A 20,851-nucleotide genomic window follows, 5' to 3' on the forward strand; every position below is an offset into this window, starting at 1 on the left:
TTCACTTCCTTTTAGTATGTATTTTATGAACAGGAGATGTTTTAACTTAAAAATTTGGAAGTCATACACACATTATCCCAAATCATTAAAAATAAGGAAATGAATAAACACGGGATTGTATAGTAACAATGCGATGTTAAACATAAACACAACATAGGTTTCCCTGGGTCTAATGGCTAAAAATGATAATTCTACTTGGTCTGATTGACGGTGAACATTAACACTTTCCGCACGGCCCAAAAAATTCCTGTTTTGTCATACTGCTCTTGTATTTTTTTAGCCAACCATTTAAAAATCCTTACTAAAATCGAGGTTGAATGTGCTTGGTGAAGTTGAATTTTTATTATTATTTTTAATCAGAAAAATCGGCGCGCCGTGGCGTCCCGCCAGTCTAAAATCGGTGGCGCGCCGCCCAAAAAAATTTAGGCGCGCCTTGCGGCGCGCCGCCACCGATACTTAATCACACATTCGCCGCCTTCATTTCGGCGTGGCGCGGCTTCGTGGACTACTCGCAATGGCATCCTATGAGACAACATATAGTTGACGTCTATATTATTTGACATTAAAAAACATTAGACTGGATTAAAAAGAAAACTTCCCAAAACTGACCCAGCTAATCGATTGTATACTTCATTTACCTTATAAGAAGGGCTGGATAAACAAATAGCTTTCCGGATTTGAAGAAAGCAAATGAAAGCAGAATTTCAACTAACATGGAATATTTCTACCTGATTTTAACACTCGATCAATTTTTAAGTCTGCCTGACGGCCGCCCCGCTTTTTGAGAGCTTTCAGACAAATAGCACCTGCAGGAGTTTACTTCGTGGAATGTTCAACCCAACATTGGGCAATGGGGTGACTCAAATTTTTAATACTTTATTTTTTCCAAATAGAGAGTAATTTTGCTGATTAGATAGTGAGTTTCATTCAAATGATTTCATCCTAGAGGAACAGCATCCATGAGCTCAATACATAGTTTCCTGAGCGCGTTTTTCTACCGTCACATTTAACGGGATATTGTAGTTGAGAGCTCTATTTTAAAGAAAATAAGTTGCCTTGATTGTTTACAACTCTAAACATGGACCAAACTTGGAGATTTGCCCAAGTGGAGGGTAAATTTTACTTTATACAACCGAGTGTGTGCAACACCAGCCAATCACGTGAGGCCAATAGTAGCTGAAGTATTTACCTGGAGTACTTTTTAAGTCAGAGTCCAGTCGGTTTTTAATTATCACATGAGAAGTATACCCTGTTTTGACTCAAAGCTGGAAAATCAAGTTTAAACTTTCAGGAAAAGTTTTTTCTTCTATGAGGATGGGGGGTAAAGGACATAATTTTGTATTTCGATGAAGGGGTCAAAATATTTTTCTCCGAAGTTAAAAAAAAGAATGTATGTTTCTTTGGCCTATCGTTAGACACTCTCTGGCTATTTACTTAATAAAGCATAAACTACTTCCGGAGATGGATAAATTTAATTTAAGCAATACCTAAGGAAATGCACGAAAAGCAGAAAACCCAAAGGGACTGGCATACTTACTGAACAAATCCAAATCGATCAACTGCTTTAATGATTTTCACTTCAGGATCTTCCCAGGGATCAACATGACTGTCGCCTTTCTCTCTTCCCAAGTCATACTTTTCAACAATTTGTTTTCTTTCTTCAATAGCAGCGAGAACTGCACTTTCATCCATGCTTGTGATCAAGTCCTTGAGAAAAAAAAGACACAGTGCTGAATTGCGTTTTATAAGGATATTGATAGGAATTTTTAAACTCACTTCTTGTGGGGGATTATTTGAAAAGAACGAGTTTTAAACAATTTGCCTTCCACCTTTCAGGGGAGTGCTGGAGGGGACCAATTAAAATGGAAAACATGACTTGAAGGACCACGGTGGAGGGACTACCATGGGATAGGTAAATTCATATTATCTTGGGATTGGCTAAGAATACCGAGTTAAAAGTTTCAGATGATATTCGAGGGGGGAGCGAGGGTAACTATAAAATGAGGGCTATGAAAGGAATTGGAGGGCTATGTGGACAGCTAGAAATTTGTCACAGTCACTGATGTTTAAAAAAGTGTACACGCTATTAACAACGACCACGGTGGAGGGACTACCCTGGGAGAGGTAAATTTATATAATCTTGGGATTGGCTAAAAATACCGAGTTAAAACTTTCAGATGATATTCGAGGGAGGAGCAAGGGTAACTGTAAAATGAGGGCTATGAAAGGAATTGGAGGGCTATGTGGACAGCTAGAAATTTGTCACAGTCGCTGATGTTTAAAAAAGTGTACGCGCTATTAACAATTAAGGTAAAATATTCTATGATCAAAAAAGAAGCTTCACTCCCCCCCCCCAAGGGCCAAAAGGAGCCATCTCGGGAACACATTATTCGACTAGTTTGATTTTTTCCCTAAACTAATTTAAAAAAAACTTTTTCCTCACAACAAGTTTTTCGAAGAAAAGTAAAGAGCTCCATCTAACCAGAAATGAGCAGAAATAAAATCAAATAATCTTCCAAGCGTAAAACAACCACAAATCACCATCAACAAATAAATGAAACCCAAAACGAACATAAATTCCAATAAATAACCGAGTTAAACACAAAACGAGCAGAAATTAGCATGAGTAGGGCTGACAACCCCCCCACCTTCTCAAGACCAGAACAAAATTTTCATTTTACTGAAAACAAAATACATTTTAAATGTTTTCGTTTTTTTTAAACTTTAATAAATAAATAATTATTAAAAGTTTAAGGAATAAATGTCAATTTATGTACATTAAACTGAGGATTTACGGTCATTTGTTTTTTTTTTTTATTAAAGTGCAAATTATGTTCTGGTCTTGAAAAGGCATGGGAGTTGTCAGCCCTACTCATGTTAATTTCAGCTCATTTTGAGTTTGACTCGGTTATTTATAGTAATTCTGTTCGTTTTGGGCTTCATTTATTAATTGATGGTGATTTGTGGTAGTTTTAGGCTTGGAAGATTATTTGACTTTAAATCTGCTCATTTTTGGTTTAATGGAGCTCTTTAATTTTCTTTGAAAAACCTCTTTTGTGGAAAAAGTTTTTTACATTAATTTCTGTTTGTTTTTATTGACAGTCATTTTTCATGACAAAAAAATTATATTTTATATTCTTTCGTGTTTTTTCTATAAGAATATTTAAATTGTAAGAGCAGAAGTAGTAATTGTAGTAGCCCCTAAAGTTTCCCCAGTCGTTCTCGATATATTGCAGAAGTGTTTTATTGGCAACCATACACATAGTGCCTTTTGATTTAAATTTAAAGAAATCATGCATACAGCTTTTTTGTTTAATTGAAACTGCCCCACAAAGTTTCACCTTAATACTCTTAGCGTCATTAGTTACAGTAACTGTAGTGACAATATTAATAGTATACACATAGTGCCTTCTGGATTGTTCAAAATCCGCCACAACTTACCCCTAAAGATCTAACTTAATAATGTGAGCTGTTCTTGGAGATATTGCTTTGTCACCTTTTTGAAAATCTACATGTTCATAGCTCGTTTTGATTTAGTTCAACACCCGTCTAAATATTCCTTGACAACTTCACTTTAATACTCTTAGCTTGCGTAGTAGAAATAGCTGTATTAGCATTAGTAGCAGTATGCATATATCACCTTTGGTTTCTTCAACACTCCCTTCAACGCACACAGAAAGTTTCAACTTAATATCATCAATCGTTGGTGAAGCATTTCTGATAGGTCCTCTTGACAACCTGTGTGGGCATAGTCGATTTCGATTTGTTCTAAACAGTTTCAATAGTTCCCATTTTTTTTGCTTTAATACCCTTAGTTTGTAGAAGATACTACTTATAATCTAGGAGATAGCAAACATTGAAGACATATTGGAAAAAAGCTATGGAAGGAGGAAACTCCCTTCATAGGGAGGGAGTTTCCTCCTCCAACTTCGTTTTTTTTTTAATCTTAAAATTTTTGATTATAAAAGCAATCCTAATATATATTTTAACCCCTTAAAATGCATACAATTTGATTCATAAAATGCATGTTACATTATTTCAGATGTATTATTACGTACTTATCCTATAAAGTTTTGGATAGTAAACTACCATTTTGACTGTTTTTAAACAAATAAAACTTATTTAAACTATAAACTGAATAATTACCACATGAACTTTACAAAAACTTTAAAAAGCTTTTGAAGCAACAAGTTGTCTTTACTATCTTTTGACAAATAAATACACCTATTTTATAAAAATTCAAAATTAGATGCAAAAACCTTTAGAAAATTCCTTGTTCTGACAATTTCTTCAAAGGAAAACTATATCTTACACTTTTCTAACACATAAACTAAATACTCTGTATGGTTAATTGAAAAAAAAAACTTATCCCGCGAAAGAGGTTTATCAAAGAAAAGTTAAAGGCTACATTAAACCCAAGACGAGCAGATGCAATGTCAAATTGTAATTCGAGGGGAAAACAAAAGTAGTGACAACCCCAATACTCCGAGTTTTGACACCATATAAACCAACCAGAACATCATACATTACGACCATGTATATCTTTGCATGCTACCGGGCGAACACCGAATATGGCACACTAAAGATAACCGGAGACACTCCGACCAGAAATAGAATGCATTACTGCGGATACATAGATATTGTTCCTCCAGGACTTTAACCTACTAATAGAGATGTGTTAGCATTTTGTCAGAATATGATTAGCCATTGACAGAAATTACTGACAGATTTGGCAACTCGTTTTCGACAATTAACCCTATTACCATATTTGACAGCGGGACTGAGTTAAATTGAAAGTATACTTAATGACAGGTATTCAATTTATAGAAAATCTGCATTAAGTGAATTTAACGCGGAAATTTTAAATGTATTATATTAAAAGGTGCTGAGATAGAATTGTAGTATAGAAATCCAGAAGAATCCTTAGAAATCAAGTAGTGAGGTGGTTATGGGTTTAACGACGCCCATAGTGAGTATACTATTGGAGCTACTACAAATTCTTCTTACATAAAGTCGTATAAATTTTAGACAATGATACGACAGCCCTTAGTCATCCATGCATTAACCACCAAGGGCCCCAATACTCCTTCCCTTAATTTTTGGCCCCTCCTTGCATCTTTTTACACTTTTTTAAGTTTAATTTTAATTTGCCCCCAACCACTCATTGCATTCCCGCCCAAAGGAATTGAATCAGGAGATCAGTATCTGCCCAACGCAGACCTTTGGTCAGCATGCGAAAAAAAAGTTTAAATTTGTTTGAACTATTATTTTGATATTTTTTTAAACATAGAAATTTTTTTCAGTTTTGTTTTACATGTCTTAAAATGACATGAAATATACATGAAACAAATACCAAAATCACATTTAATATCTTCAAAATACGAAATGAGAATGATATAAATATGTTAGTCGTGATTTTTACTATTAGAAAATTAATTTTTGTAGTAACACTTTTCTTTTTATGTTTTTATTTATGCGGCTGTACCAGTTGTACTGTATGGCTGCTCATCGACACTAGATAGTTTATTGTATATTTTCAATCAATATTTTTTGTACATTGGAAGGATAAACACTTACATACTATTTAAAAAAAAAGACGAAATATTCGAACAAAGTGTGTGCGGAGATAAAGTTATTGTCGCAATGAACGCTGACAATGAGAAATACTCGAATTATGAAACAAGTGCTGATAATGATCTTACTAGAAATGTATGCGCGCGTTGTCATGATACTAAGGAGTTAAATTCCTTTGGAATACAGAAAAAAATTTCATTACTGAAGACAGATATGCGAGAGTGATATTTCCAGAGAGGATAGTGCTCAAAGAAAATGCTAGTTTAAAACTTTTAGTTGACGACGAAGGCCAACTTCTTGCTTATATTCCTTGTAACAAATTACCCATAGACATATCCTATCGACATCTTTCTGGTATTAGCATTCAAAAGCAGATAAGAGGAAGACAAGCCTACTCTTCTATCAATATCATAAACCATATCATATCCAGGTGTTGACACTGCGACCTATATAAAATTAATGTTACAATAGGCAGTGAAATCACAGGCAATATAAAAAGAGCATTGACAGACAATATCACTAAAGATTACAAAGATGAATTGATGGAAATTAAAGCGCATGTGAACATTATTACTACCATGAATTTACTAAGTAGCTGAGTTTGTTCTATGCAAAAGTACTTTTTATCAATTTTTTGATACTATTAACTTTTGAAAAGACTTGGAATTTATCAAGTAGTTGAGTTTGTTCTATGCAAAAGTGTTTTCATATTAATTTTTGATGCTCAGTCGTCAATTAAAAGACTATGAATTTACCAAGTAGCTGAATTTGTTCCATGCCAAAGAGTTTCTAATTATTTTTTATACTCAGGCACAAATTAAATGACTTGGAATTTATAAAGTAGCTGAGTTTGTTTTATACAAAGGTGTTTTCTTATTAATTTTTGATACTTAGTCATCAATTACATGACTTGGAATTTGCCAAGTAGCTGAGTTTGTTCTATGCAAAAGATTTTTTTTTATTAATTTTTTACACTCATTCATCAATTGAATGACTTGGAATTTACCAAGTAGCTGAGTTTTTCTATGCAAAAGTACTTTTTCGTTATTAATTATTTATACTCAGTCATCAATTAAAAGACTTGGAATTTACTAAGTAAATGAGTTTGTTCTATGCAAAAGTGCTTTTTATTAATTTGTGATACTCGGTCATCAATTAAAAGACTTTGAATTTACCAAGTAGCTGAGTTTGTTCTATGCAAAAGTACTTTTTATTATTTATTTTTGATTCTCAAACATTAATTTGGGTTTGACCGTGGTTTTTTGTCCGAAGTTGAACTTTATACAGAGGCATGTGGAAAAGAAAACGAATAAGGATATTGTTATCCTGCAGTCGAAGTTTTTCTCAAAGGAAGCTCTGAGAGATGCTATTAATATATGCAAAACGGTGCTCGACAAAGACATTAATCAGAGTCGTAGGGGCTCTAACCCGGCTTCTGTCTTTTATGGCGATATTTATGAGGTTATGTCAGAAAAGTTCGCAAATGAAGTTCCGACCCCTCGTTTTGCCATCCTCGACCCAGATAACGTTCCCACCGTTCCTGAGGATGTGAGTACGATTGTTGCCGCACGATTGAATGATTGTAAAGCGATACTAAGTTTCCTTGTAGAGAAGCACGAAACCTCTGCAGTACCTAGCTCAGAGAACAAGTCACCAAAATGGCCATCTCTGCCCCGACCAGAAAGGACTATCCCAGTTGTTTTGTCGAATCTGCCCGCAAACTTGAGTGCCAATCCTACCAAGCAAAAGGAGTTCTAGAGGAAAATCGGACCCGCTGATAAAATAGACAGAATCGAACAACGAAGAGACAGGCTGTTTGCACATATGAAAGACGAAACATCCGCAAGTGTTGTCACCTCCGAGGCCCAAGGCGAGCAAATTATCCATAGCAAGGTACTGCGCTCAGAATACCTCGGCATCCTTTACGTTGACAAAGATTATGACGTTTCAACTATTCCCAACCTAATTAGCGGTGTTTCCCAAGCCAAGCGCTTTGGAAATTCCTCAGTTGTCCAGATCACATTCGTTACTAAGATTGACTTCGATCAGGCTCTCAAGTTTGGAATCAAAGTGGAATACACCATGTTTTCTGTATCAAAGCCACTTACAAAGCCGTTGCAGTGCTACAAATGTCAAGGTTTCGGTCATCGTGCAAACCAGTGTCAGAAGGACACTAAATGTAGCAAGTGTGCCGGTGATCATAGCTACTCCGAGTGCACCTCAGATGTGATCAAATGTGCCAACTGCGGATCCAACCATGCAAGTAAACGCTTTCGGTGCCCGAACCTGAAAAAAAAACAGCTCGTGGTACAAATCCAGACCAAGCTGCGCCGAATAACTTAAATCGTAAACCGGCTCGATAAATAGCGAAGTACGTGTGTTCCGTCAAAACATAACCGGTACTAGAGAAAAATTAGACATACTTCAAATAGTGTATGGTACTTTCGATATAATTTGTGTTAATGATCATCTGCTTAATGAAGATAATAGCACAAGAGTTATTACTTCTTCTGAAAATCAGTTGTATATCAACCCAGCTAAAAGTACTGGGGGTCGACCCTCGGGGGGCTTAATGATAGCTGTTAGAAAAAAGTATAATTGTAATCTGTTTGGGTCTATTTAGGTATGTCTTGCGGTAGAATTTAGTAGTTTTATTGCTGTTTATGTTTATATGCCTACAAACTATAGAAATGACCGATCGAGTCAGAAATTTGCGTCTGCCTGCTCGTCATTGTCGAAACTACTTGAAAGAATAGCTCTTACCGTAAATCTTGTGTTATTGCACGTGATTTTAATACGGACATTAATGATAATACCATTGGTCGCTCACAAATGTTAAATGCTACATTGCCTCAAAATTTCTATTGTCTACAGAAAAATAGATCGTATACCTATGTACATAATAGTGGTAACAATTCTGATCTCGATTTTGTGTTTACTGATATGGAGGATCTCCAGCGGCAGATAGTTAATGTTTCTGACGACTTTCTTTAAAGTAACCATTCGCATCTTGAGTTTCATTTACCACTCAGTTCTTTTGAGACATATGCTCCCTCTAGACCCAAGTAGTTCACTAAACAGAACTGGAGTCGTATTGATATATTTACTTACCAGATGCTACTTGATTCGTACTTAGATAACATAAGGGTTCCGTTTCATTTGCTCTCGCGGGTAAAATCTGACTGGCTTCTCAATTTGAGTTGTTATTTGCTTGAATTGGTGCATAGTATGAAAATGGCTGCATCCGTTGCAGTTCCATCGGAAAAAATAAAGCTGAATACCCGTAAGAGAGGCTGGTCAGATTTTCCTGGTTTGAAGGCTAAAAAGTCCCGCCATGTGTTTTGGAGACAAATTTGGGTTGATTGTGAAAGACCACGTTCAGGATGGGTTTTTAAAATTATGAAGTTGAGTAAACACCAATATCAAAAGAAGGTGAAATCTTGGAAAAGAAGTCGGTTTAAGGAGCTATCACTGGAAATAAAAAATAAGCCTCGTCAGCTATGGCGAGAAGTTTCTAAACTTATCCGTTCTTCTTCATCGCCCCCTGATACCATTGAAATAAACAGATGGTTTGAACATTTTTCTTCAATGTTTGCGACTGATCCTCCATTATTAGAAAGTAATTTCCGGTACATTCTGATGCAGCATTTTGATCAACTAAACCAATACAGTAACTGACTTACTATTACCCCGTCGTGTGTTTAATCTTTTGTTCGTCCTGTTCCTTTAGTAAAATCACCTGGGGCAGATGGTATTCAGCCAGAACATCTGAGGTATGGTACCCCTAAACTGTTTAGTCACATAGCTTTATTGTTCCAAGCAATAGTATCGCAACAGTCTGTTCCAAAAGGTTTGTGTCAGAGGGTCGTTACCTGTATACATAAGAAGGGGAAAGACCCTAAAGATTGTTCTTTGTTCAGGCCCATCACTATTTGTTCAGTTCTAGCAAAGTTACTGGAGAAGATACTGTGCCTTATAGTGGCAGCGCGAGCAGATGTGGGTGACAATCAGTTCGGTTTCCGGTCCGGTCTCGGTGTTCAGAATGCACATGCAACTTATATTTCAATTGTTGAAAAGTTTACGAAACGAAAAACTCTATTATTCGTCTGCGCAATAGACATATCTAAGGCGTTTGATTCTGTCTTACATTCGCAAGCAGTCCTGTCACTACTAAGGGCAGGAGTTGATCCCTTTGCTTGTAATTGTATATAGCAATGGTATCGAAAATCTCTAGTAAGAATTCGGTCTGTGGGACAGCTTTCTGGACCTATAGATATACGTAGGGGTGCTAAACAAGGCTCAGTAATCAGCCCAGTGATATTTAACAATGCAGTACGTTCTGCGACAAAATCGATAAAAGATTTTTTGATACATGATGGAATTGATGCTAGTGATCTATATAACGCAGATGATCTACTTTTGATAAGCGATAATTTAGAATCTTTACAGAAAGCTACTAATGCCGTGTCGTCTGCACATGGTAATATTGGGCTAACAATACAGCCGTCTAAGATTGATTTCGTCGTTTTGAACGACAAAACATTGCCAAATCGTGTTGTTGATGTTTGCGGGAAGACAGTTCTCGAAAAGGATAAGTTTGAATATCTCGGACTCCGATATGGGAATTCTATCAAAGCTACTAAAAATCTTGTTATTGCAGCACTTAAAGAAAAACTGCGGAAAACTTGCGGTATGCTAGCATGAAGTAAATGTCAATTTGACAAAATTATACTCGGTCGTCTCTGTAACGCCATGTTTGCGCCACATGTCTTTTTTTAACCCCTTTATGGAACTGCTTTAGTAAAACCCAACGTAACCAAATTCGTTCAATTTTTTTTCGGTATTGCAAATATTTATTGGGAATTCCCATATGGTTAAGAAACTCTTATGTTTCGCAGAGGTACTATATCTTTGAGATAAGTAAGAAAATGGATGAGTTGTATACCCCTTTCAAAAGTCAAAATAGAACAATCCACGACTTTCCATTGGCTAGTCTTGTGCATTAAAATCGTGATTTTGGTTTCATATTTTTTCTCTTTTCCATAGTTATCGCAGTTTAATTTTGTTTTGTAGGGTTGAGTGATTTTTTCATTATTTTTTTCTTTCGTTTTTATAACTCCTTCGAGCATTTAAATTGTATTTGTATGAAGGTTTGAAATAAAATTATTATTTATTATTAAATTAAGACTTGGAATTTACCAAGTATCTGAGATTGTTGTATGCAAAAGTGCTTATATTTTATTAATTTTTGATACTCAGTAACTGAATTTTTGATACTCAGATCAATTGAATGACTTGGAATTAACCAGCAAAAGTGCTTTTTTTATCATTTTCTATACTGAGTCACCAATTAAAAGACTAAGAATTTATTAAGTAGTTGAGTTTGTTCTATGCAAAAGTGTTTTCTTATCGATTTTTGATACTCAGTCATCAATTAAAAGACTTTGAGCTTACCAAGCAGTTGAGTTTGTTCTATACAAAAAGTTTGTTTTTATTATTTTTAATACTCAGTGACGAATTAAAAGAAATGAAATTTACCAAGTAGCTCAGATTTTTTTATGCATAAGTGTTTTCTTTTAATTTTTGATACTCAGTCTTCAATTGAATTACTTGGAATTTACCAACTAGCTGAGTTTTATTGTATACGAAAGTACTTTTTTTATATTAATTATTGATTCTCAGTCACCAATTAAAGGATTGGAATTTACCAAGTAGCTGAATTTGGTCTATGCAAAAGTACTGTCTTATTAATTTTTGATATTTATTCATCAATTAAAAGACTTGGAATTTATCAAGAAGTTGAGTTTATTCTATAAAAGCGTTTTCTTATAAATTTTTGATATTCAGTCATCAATTAAAAGACCTTGAATTTGCCAAGTAGCTGATTTTGTTCTATGCAAAAGGGTTTTTTTTATTAATTTTTGATACTCAGTCATCAATTAAAAGACATGAAATTTACCAAGTAGCTAAGTTCTATGCAAAAGTACTTTTTTCATTAATTTTTGATAATCAGTCATCAATTAAAAGACTTGGAATTTACCAAGTAGCTGGAGTTTGTACTATGTAAAAAGCTCTACTGGTTCAATATGTGTTTCGTCTTTGGTATTATTGGGTTCATTGACTATATCGTTTGGTATATGATGAATTTTAATAATAATATCCCTTGTGCTTTAATTTCCATCAATTCATCTTTGTAATCTTTAGTGATATTGTCTGTCAATGCTCTTTTTATATTGCCTGTGATTTCACTGCCTATTATAGTATTATTTTTACATAGGTCGCAGTTTCGACACCTGGATATGATGTGGTTTATGATATTGATATTAGAGAAGGCTTTTCTTTTACCGTTTGCTTTCAATTGAATGGTAATACCAGAAAAGTGGTGATAGGATCTATAAACGGGCAATTTGTTACTTCAAGCAGTAGCAAGAAGTAGGCCTTCGTCATCAATTAAAAGTTTTAGACTAGCATTCTCTTTGAGCACTATCATATCTGGATATGTTACTCTCGCATATCCACCATTTTAACGATATAAATTCTTGAAACTCCAAAGGAATTTAATCCCTCACTGTCATTATAATGCACGCATACATTTCCAATAAGATCCCCATTAGTACTTCTTTTATAGTTCGAATATTTCTCTTTGCGAGCATTCAGTGCTAGTAACGTTTGCATGGGGTTTGTTTTTCATTGAATCATCTTTAATCTCCTTGATTATAATATGTGCTCTTTTCATTTTGCCTGTGATTTCACTGCCTATTATAACATCAATTTTATCTAGGTCACAGTTTCAACACCTGGATATGATATGGTTTATGATATTGATAGAAGAGTAGGCTCGTCTTCTTCTTACTTCCTTTTGAATGCTAATACCAGAAAGATGTAGATAGGATATGTCAAAGGGTAATGTGTTACCAGGACTACAAGGAAGAATTTGACCTTCGTCGTTAATTAAAGTCTTAGACTAGCATTCTCTTTGAGCACTATCCTCTCTGGAAATATCACTCTCGCATATCCACCTTCAGTAATGTTTTTTTTTCGGTATTCTAAAGAAATTCAACTCCTTAGTGTCATGATAATTCACGCATACATTTCCAATAAGATCATTATTAGCACTTGTTTCATAGAAAAAATATTTCTCATTGTCAGCATTCATATCGACAACAACTTTATCATGTGCACACAATTTCTTCGATTATTTTATCTTCACTTTTTTATATATGATGCAAGTGTTTATCCTTCCAATGTACAAAAAATACTGATTGAAAATATACAATAAACTATTTAGTGTCGATGAGCAGCCATAGAGCACCACTGGTACAGCCACATGAATAAAATAAAAAATAAATAAAAGCTGAAAAAAGTCCAAAGAAATTCAACCAAAAAAGGAAGTGTTACTGCAAACACTATTTTTCTAATAGTAGAATCACGACTAACATATCTTTATCAATCTCATATCATATTTCGAAAATATTAAATGTGATTTTTGTTTTTGTTTTATGTATATTTCATGTCATTTTAAGAAATGTAAAAAGATAGAAAACAATTCTGTAAAAAAATAAAAATTAAAGTTAAAAGAAAGTTCAAAAAAATTAAACTTAAAAAAGTGTAAATAATGGGGGAGGGGCCAAAAAGTTGAAGGAGGGGCATTAAGGCTCTTGGAGGCTGGGGCATGCATCAATAAGGGCTGTCGTATCATTGCCTAAAATGTATACAACTTTTTGTAAGAAGAATCTGTAGTAGCTCCAATAGTATACTCACTACGGTCGTCGTCACATCCATAACCGCCTCACTACTTGATTTCTAAGGATTGTTCTGGATTTCTAAGGACTTTTCTGGATTTCTATATTAAAATTCCATCTCAGCGCCTTTTAATATAATACATTTAAAATTCCCACGTTCAATTCACTTAACGCAGATTTCCTATAAACGGGATACCTGTCATTCAGTACACTTTCAATTTAACTCAGTCCCGATGACAAATGATAATAGGGTTAAGGCGGATCTACTCCATTTTGATCAGATGCTATTTTCCTATCTTAAACAATGTTCAATATCTTTCTGAGGAATTGGTATTTTTTTAGTCAGAAATTCCATGTATATACTCCTAAACATGTACAAATTATCTACGAAGTATTTTTTCCAAAAATACCATTGGTAATTAAATAAAAAATAAACTGTCACATCCACTCCATTTTCTAAAAAGACTTATTTCAAGATCATAGAAATAAATGAAAATATGAATGGCATATAGCTTGAAACATCGTAGTTATCTAAATTAAACTATCGGAACGGATTTTATTTATGTCATCTAATTTCTTCAAAAACTTAGTTTTTGTTTTTGTTTTTCGAAAACGACCTCTGTTGACGCGACAAACATTATTTTTGGCCAGATTACAGCCTCAAAAGCCAATAACGATCAGGGAGGGCCAACAACGATCAAAATAAACTGTCACATCCACTCCATTTTCTAAAAAGCCTCATTTCAAGATCATAGAATCAAATGAAAATATCAACGGCATATAGCTTGAAACAGCTTAGTTCTCTAAATTAAACTATCGAATCGGATTTTATTTATGTCATCTAATTTCTTCAAAAACTTAGTTTTTGTTTTTTTTCGAAAACGACAAACTTTATTTTTGGACAGATTAAAGCATCTAAAGCAAATAACGATCAGGGAGGGTTAAATCGTTGTATTATGTATTTGTAAAAATTAATATTGCCTTTTTTATCAAACAGTTCGTAGTAACGAACTGTAAGTAAGGAGCAACCCGGTTCAATTGTAACCGAAACTCTAAAAAACGGAATTTTGATACCAATAGATACATCAAAAGAATCAGATTTTTATGCTTATTTCAAATATATAAATTTCATCAAGTTTAGTCTTACTCATCAAAAGTTAAGCTCCTGAGAAAATTTGCCTTATTTTCGAAAAAAGGGGAAAACAGCCCCTAAAAGTCATAGAACTTTAATGAAAAACACACCATCAGATTCAGCGTATCAGAGAACCTTACTATAGAAGTTTGAAGCTCCTATCTGCAAAAATGTGGACTTTTGTAAATTTTTGCAAGAAGAAAGATCACGGATGCGTGTTTATTTGTTTGTTTGTTTTTGTTTTTATTTTCCCAGGGGTGATCGTATCGATACAGTAGTCCCAGAAAGTAGAAAGGGGGGTACCAGCGCGACGATAACACCCTGCTGCCACCTACAACTTTTTTACATAATTTGTGGATAGTTTTATGGTTCTTGTCAGTGAGAATGAAAAAACGGGAATTTTCTCACTTGAAAAACCATGAATTTTGTCACTTTTATGTCTGTTTTCATGGATGGTTATGTGTGTTGGTCAATTTATTTGATGTTTTTCAGGGTTGGTTATGGATGTTTTATGGTTTTTGTCAGTGAGAATTTGAAAAAACAGAAACTTTCTCACATTTATGTCTTTTTTTATGGTTTTTGTCAGTGAGAATGAAAAAACAGGAACTTTGTCACATTTATGTCTGTTTTCATGGATGGTTATGTGTGTTGGTCAATTTATTTGATGGTTTTATGGTCTTTGTCAGTGAGAATGGAAAAACAGGAACTTTGTCATTCCCTTCTTGTTGATTTTTGAGCCAAATGATATGAGTGTCCGGGGAACACCTGTACTTTCAGTCATTAATCAAATTGTTTCCAGGGAATGTCTGACAGATGACGTCAAGTTAATTAATGTATTTGGTGCATTACCAAAGAGAAATTTCTCCGGGACAAAGTGAAAGCACAGGGATGCCAAACAAAAGGAACACGCTGAAACTACGTTTAGGGATTATTTGGGCGAAACCGTTTTAGTCATTTTATGGAATTATTTCGGCGAAACAGTTAGAGACATTTTAAAATATGATTTTTGAAGAGATTTTAGGAGAGAATTTGAGGGTAAAACTTTGTGGTCGTTATAATACACAAGTTCCATTTTAACAGTGTTGTGAGGTCCCCTACCCCAACCCCAAAGGGTTCCAATCCCTCTACCCCAACCCCGAAGGAAGCCACCGGTCCTCAAAGGTCCACTGGGCTCCCAAAAGGGCCCCCCAGTCCTCAAGGTTCCCCCAGACCCCCCCCCCCCCGGGGCCCAAAGGGCCCCTCCCCCTTTGGCTCCCCAAAGGGGCCCCTCTCCCTCCATCTCCCTCCCTCCCTCCCCTCCCCTTCCCCTCCCCCCTCCTCCTCCTCCCCTCCCCTCCCCTCCCCTCCCCCATTTTTTATACTTTTTTTGTGCATTGAGACACAGAACGACCCCCTCCCCCGGCCCCTCCCCCCTCCAAAGGTCTGATTTTTCAAAGTTCATTTTGAATTTCCTTCGTTAAAATGCAAGAGTTGGAATGTTTCAGTAGTGTTTGGTTGTGGTTTACCTTGTCACAGTTACATTTTCTTGATTTTTCAAAGTTCATTTTGAATTTCTTTCCTTGAAATGCAAGAGTTGGAATATTTCAGTAGTGTTTTGTTGTGGTTTACCTTGTCACAGTTACATTTTCTTGATTTTTCAAAGTTCATTTTGAATTTCTTTAATTGAAATGCAAGAGTTGGAATATTTTAGTAGTGTTTTGTTTAATTTGTCAAAGTTACATTTTCTTGATTTTTCAAAGTTCATTTTGAATTTCTTTCATTGAAATGCAAGAGTTGGAATATTTCAGTAGTGTTTGGTTTACCTTGTCACAGTTACATTTTCTTGATTTTTCAAAGTTAATTTTGAATTTCATTCATTGAAATGCAAGAGTTGGAATATTTCAGTAGTGTTATGTGGTGGTTTACCTTGTCACTGTTACATTTTCTTTATTTTTCAAAGTTCATTTTGAATTTCTTTTGTTGAAAGGCAAGAGTTGGAATATTTCAGTAGTGTGTTGTTGTGGTTTAACTTGTCACAGATACATTTTCTTTATTTTTAAATGTTCATTTTGATTTTATTGTGTTGAAATGCACGAGTTGGAATATTTCTGTGGTGTTTTGTTGTGGTTTACCTTGTCACTGTTACATTTTCTTAATTTTTCAAAGTTCATTTTGAATTTCTTTCGTTGAAATGCAAGAGTTGGAATATTTCAGTAGTGTTTCGTTCTGGTTTACCGTGTCACAATTACATTATCTGGATTTTTTAAAGTTCATTTTGAAGGTTTTTTTATGAAATTCACGAGTTGGAATATATCACTTGTGTTTGGTTGTTGTTCACCTTGTCGCAGTTACATGTTATGGATTTTTCAAAGTTTGTTTAAAATTTCTTTTGTTTAAATGAACGAGTTGGACTGTTTCAGTAGTTTTTGGTTGTGATTGACAGTGCCAGAGTTAAATTTTATTGATTTTTCAATGTTTATTGTGTAATTATTTATTTGAAATTAACGAGTTGGACTATGTCACTAGTGTGTTGCTGTGGTTTACTTTATCACATTTACATCTTCTTGATTTTTCAAAGCTCATTTTGAATTTTTTTCATTGAAATGCAGGAGTTGGAATATTTCAGTAGTGTTTGGTTATGGTTTACCTTGTCACAGTTACATTTTCTTTTGATTTTTCAAATTTCATTTCGAATTTCTTTCGTTGAAATGCAAGAGATGGAATATTTCAGTAGAGTGCTGTTGTTGTTTACCCTGTCACAGTTACATTCACTTATTTTTTCAAAGTTAATTTTGAATTTCTTTCGTTGAAATGCAAGAGTTGGAATATTTCAGTAGTGTTTGGTTGTGGTTTACATTGTCACAGTTATATTTTCTTAATTTTTCAAATTTCAGTTTGAATTTCTTTCTTTGAAATGCAAGAGTTGTAATATTTCAGTAGTGTTTCGTTGTGGTTTACCTTGTCACAGTTACATTTTCTTGATTTTTAAAAGTTCATTTTGACTTTCTTTCTTTGAAATTCAAGAGTTGGAAAATTTCAGTAGTGCTTGGTTGTGGTTTACCTTGTCACAGTTACATTCTCTTGATTTTTCAAAGTTCATTTTTGAATTTCTTTCGTTGAAATGCAGGAGTTGGAATCTTTAAGTTGTGTTTCGTTGTGGTTTACCTTGTCACACTTAAATTCTAAATTTATATTAAAGTACATTTTGTTTGTCTTTCGATTAAAATCTTTTTTTTGAATTGTTGTTTAGTGTTTGGTTTTTTTTCAGATTGTCTCAGTTACAGTTTATTGACTCATCAAAGTTCATTTTGATTTCCATTTGCTTAATAGAAATATCTGGTAAATTTCAATATTGCGTTACTGTGATTTACCTTGTCTAAGTTACATTTTCTTGTTTTTTCAAAGTTAATTTGAATTTCTTTTGTTGAAATGCAAGAGTTGGAATATTTCAGTTGTGTTTTGTTGTGGTTTACCTTGTCACAGTTACATTTTCCTGATTTTTCAAAGTTCATTTTGAATTTCTTTCATTGAAATGCAAGAGTTGGAATATTTCAGTAGTGTTTGGTTATGGTTTACCTTGTCACAGTTACATTTTCTTGATTTTTCAAAGTTGATTTTGAATTTCTTTAGTTGAAATGAAATTGTTGGTATATTTCAGTAGTGTTTTTGTTTGGTTTACCTTGTCACAGTTACATTTTATTTATTTTTCAAAGTTGATTTCGAATTTCTATTGTTGAAATGCAAGAGTTGGAATATTTAAGTAGTGTTTGGTTGTGGTTTACCTTGTCAGAGTTACATTTTCCTGATTTTTCAAAGTTAATTTTTAATTTCTTTCATATAAATGCAAGAGTTTGAATATTTCAGTAGTGTTTGGTTGTGGCTTCCCGTGTCACAGTTAAATTTTATTGATTTTTCAAAGTTTATTTAAAATTTTTTTCGTTGCATTGCTAGAGTTGGAATATTTCAGTAGTATGTGGTTGTTGTTTACCTTGTCATAGCTACATTCTATTTATTTATCAAAGTTAATTAAGAACTTATTTATATGAAATGGAAGAGTTGGATTATTTCAGTAGTGTTTAGTTGTGGTTAACCTTGTCACACTTAAATTTTCCTGATTTTTCAAAGTTAATTTTGAAATTATCTCGTTGAAAAGCAAGAGTTGGAATATTTCAGTAGTGTTTGGTTGTGGTTTACCTTGTCACTGTTAAATTTTCTCAATTTTTCAAAGTTAATTTTGAATTTCTTTCGTTGAAATGCAAGAGTTGGAATATTTCAGTAGTGTTTCGTTGTGGTTTACCGTGTCACAGTTACATTTTCTTGATTTTTCAAAGTTCATATAGAATTTCTTTTGTTGAAATGCAAGAGTTGGAATATTTCAGTAGTTTTTTGTTGTGGTTTACCTTGTCACAGTTACATTTTCCTGATTTTTCAAAGTTCATTTTGAATTTCTTTCGTTGAAATGCAAGAGTTGGATTATTTCAGTAGTGTTTGGATGTGGCTCACCTTTTCACAGTTAGATTTTCTTGATTTTTCAAAGTTCATTTTGAATTTCCTTCGTTGAAATGCAATAGTTGGAATATTTCAGTAGTGTTTCGTTGTGGTTTACCGTGTCACAGTTACATTTTCTTGATTTTTCAAAGTTCATTTCGAATTTCTTTCATTGAAATGCAAGAGTTTGAATATTTCAGTAGTGTTTGGTTGTGGTTTACCTTATCACAGTTACATTTTCCTGATTTTTCAAAGTTCATTTTGAATTTCTTTCATTGAAATGAAAGAGTTGGAATATTTCACTAGTGTTTGGTTTTGGTTTATCTTGTCACAGTTACATTTTCTTTATTTTTCAAAGTTCATTTTGAATTTCTTTCGTTGAAATTCAAGAGTTGGATTATTTCACTAGTGTTTGCTTTTGTTTCACCTTGTCACAGTTACATTTTCTTGATTTTTAACAGTTCATTTTTAATTTCATGCGCCGCAGAGCATGTGATTGTCTTGCACATTTTTTACGGGTAGTTGATAACATGGTCAATGTGTCTTTTACAAGGCTTAACTATATTTATTTTGAAGAACCTATACTTAAAATCAATAGTTAGTCAATAAACGTTGTGTTTGCTTGTGGTTCACCTTGTCACAGATACTAGCTCTTGTTTTTTACTAGTACATTTCGGACTCCTATTGTTGTATAGCTTTAGATCGATTATATCAGTTGCTCTTACAAGTGGTTCACTTAGCACAGTTGCATTTTCATGATATATATATTTTCTTTTATAACTACGTTAGTTTAAATTCAAGAGGTTGAATATTTCACTAATGTTTGGTAGTGGTTTACCTTGTCACAGTTACATTCTCTTAATTTTTCAAAGTTCATTTTGAATTTCTTTCGTTGAAATGCAATATTTGAAATATTTCAGTAGTGTTGGTTAGTGGTTTATGGTGTCAGAATTACGTTCTCTTGATTTTTCAAAGTTAATTTTGTAATTCGTTTGTTGAAATGTATGAGTTGGATTATTTCACTAGTGTTTTGTTGTGGTTCACATTGTAACAGATACATTTTCTTAATTTTTCAAAGTTAATTTTTAATTTATCTTGTTGTAATGCAAGAGCTTGAATATTTCATATGTTTTTCGTAGTGGTTTAACTTTTCACAGCCACATTTTCTTGATTTTTCAAAGTTCATCTTGAATTTTTCTTAATTACATGTCGTGTTATTAGTAGTACTGTTCTTTGTGGTTGTTGTGGTCAGAAACGCAGTAACAATTTCTTGAATAATCCTTCTACATTTCGAAATTCTTACGTTTAAAATAAAGTCATGGAAGCTATAAGTTGTGTTTGGATACCGTGTACATTTTAACAGTATAAGTTTATTGAATTTTAAAAGTTCTATATAACTTATTTCGTTGAAATGCAAGAGTTGGAATATTTCAGTAGTGTTTGGTTGTGGTTTACCTTGTCACAGTTACATTTTCTTGATTTTTCAAAGTTCATTTTGAATTTCTTTCGTTGAAATGCAAGAGTTGGAATATTTCAGTAGTGTTTGGTTGTGGTTTACCTTGTCACAGTTACATTTTCTTGATTTTTCAAAGTTCATTTTGAATTTCTTTCGTTGAAATGCAAGAGTTGGAATATTTCAGTAGTGTTTGATGGTGGTTTACCTTGTCACAGTTACATGTTCCTGATTTTTCAAAGTTCACGTTGAATTTCTTTCATTGAAATGCAAGAGTTGGAATATTTCAGTAGTGTTTGGTTGTGGTTTACCTTGTCACAGTTACATTTTCTTGATTTTTCAAAGTTCATTTGGAATTTCTTTCGTTGAAATGCAAGAGTTGGAATATTTCAGTAGTGTTTGGTTGTGGTTTACCTTGTCACAGTTACATTTTCTTGATTTTTCAAAGTTCATTTTGAATTTCTTTCGTTGAAATGCAAGAGT

General features: G+C 33.7%; 1 protein-coding gene across 1 annotated transcript in view; it reads right to left on the reverse strand.

Annotated features, from left to right (window-relative positions):
• LOC148952138 (USP6 N-terminal-like protein) overlaps positions 1-7,855 on the reverse strand; it is a 53,739-nt gene extending 45,884 nt beyond the window's left edge. Inside the window, exons 1-2 of the mRNA XM_089089583.1 lie at positions 7,683-7,855; positions 1,538-1,707 (exon numbers count right to left, since the gene is read on the reverse strand). Coding sequence (XP_088945709.1) covers positions 1,538-1,692 — 155 coding nt within the window. The 5' untranslated portion in view covers positions 1,693-1,707; positions 7,683-7,855. The remainder of the gene's footprint in view (positions 1-1,537; positions 1,708-7,682) is intronic.
• Positions 7,856-20,851: the final 12,996 nt, after the last annotated feature.

The sequence above is a fragment of the Artemia sp. Qi Xiang Cuo genome, chromosome 5 (genome assembly GCF_049724085.1).
Source record: "Artemia sp. Qi Xiang Cuo chromosome 5, ASM4972408v1, whole genome shotgun sequence".
Taxonomy (NCBI): domain Eukaryota; kingdom Metazoa; phylum Arthropoda; class Branchiopoda; order Anostraca; family Artemiidae; genus Artemia; species Artemia sp. Qi Xiang Cuo.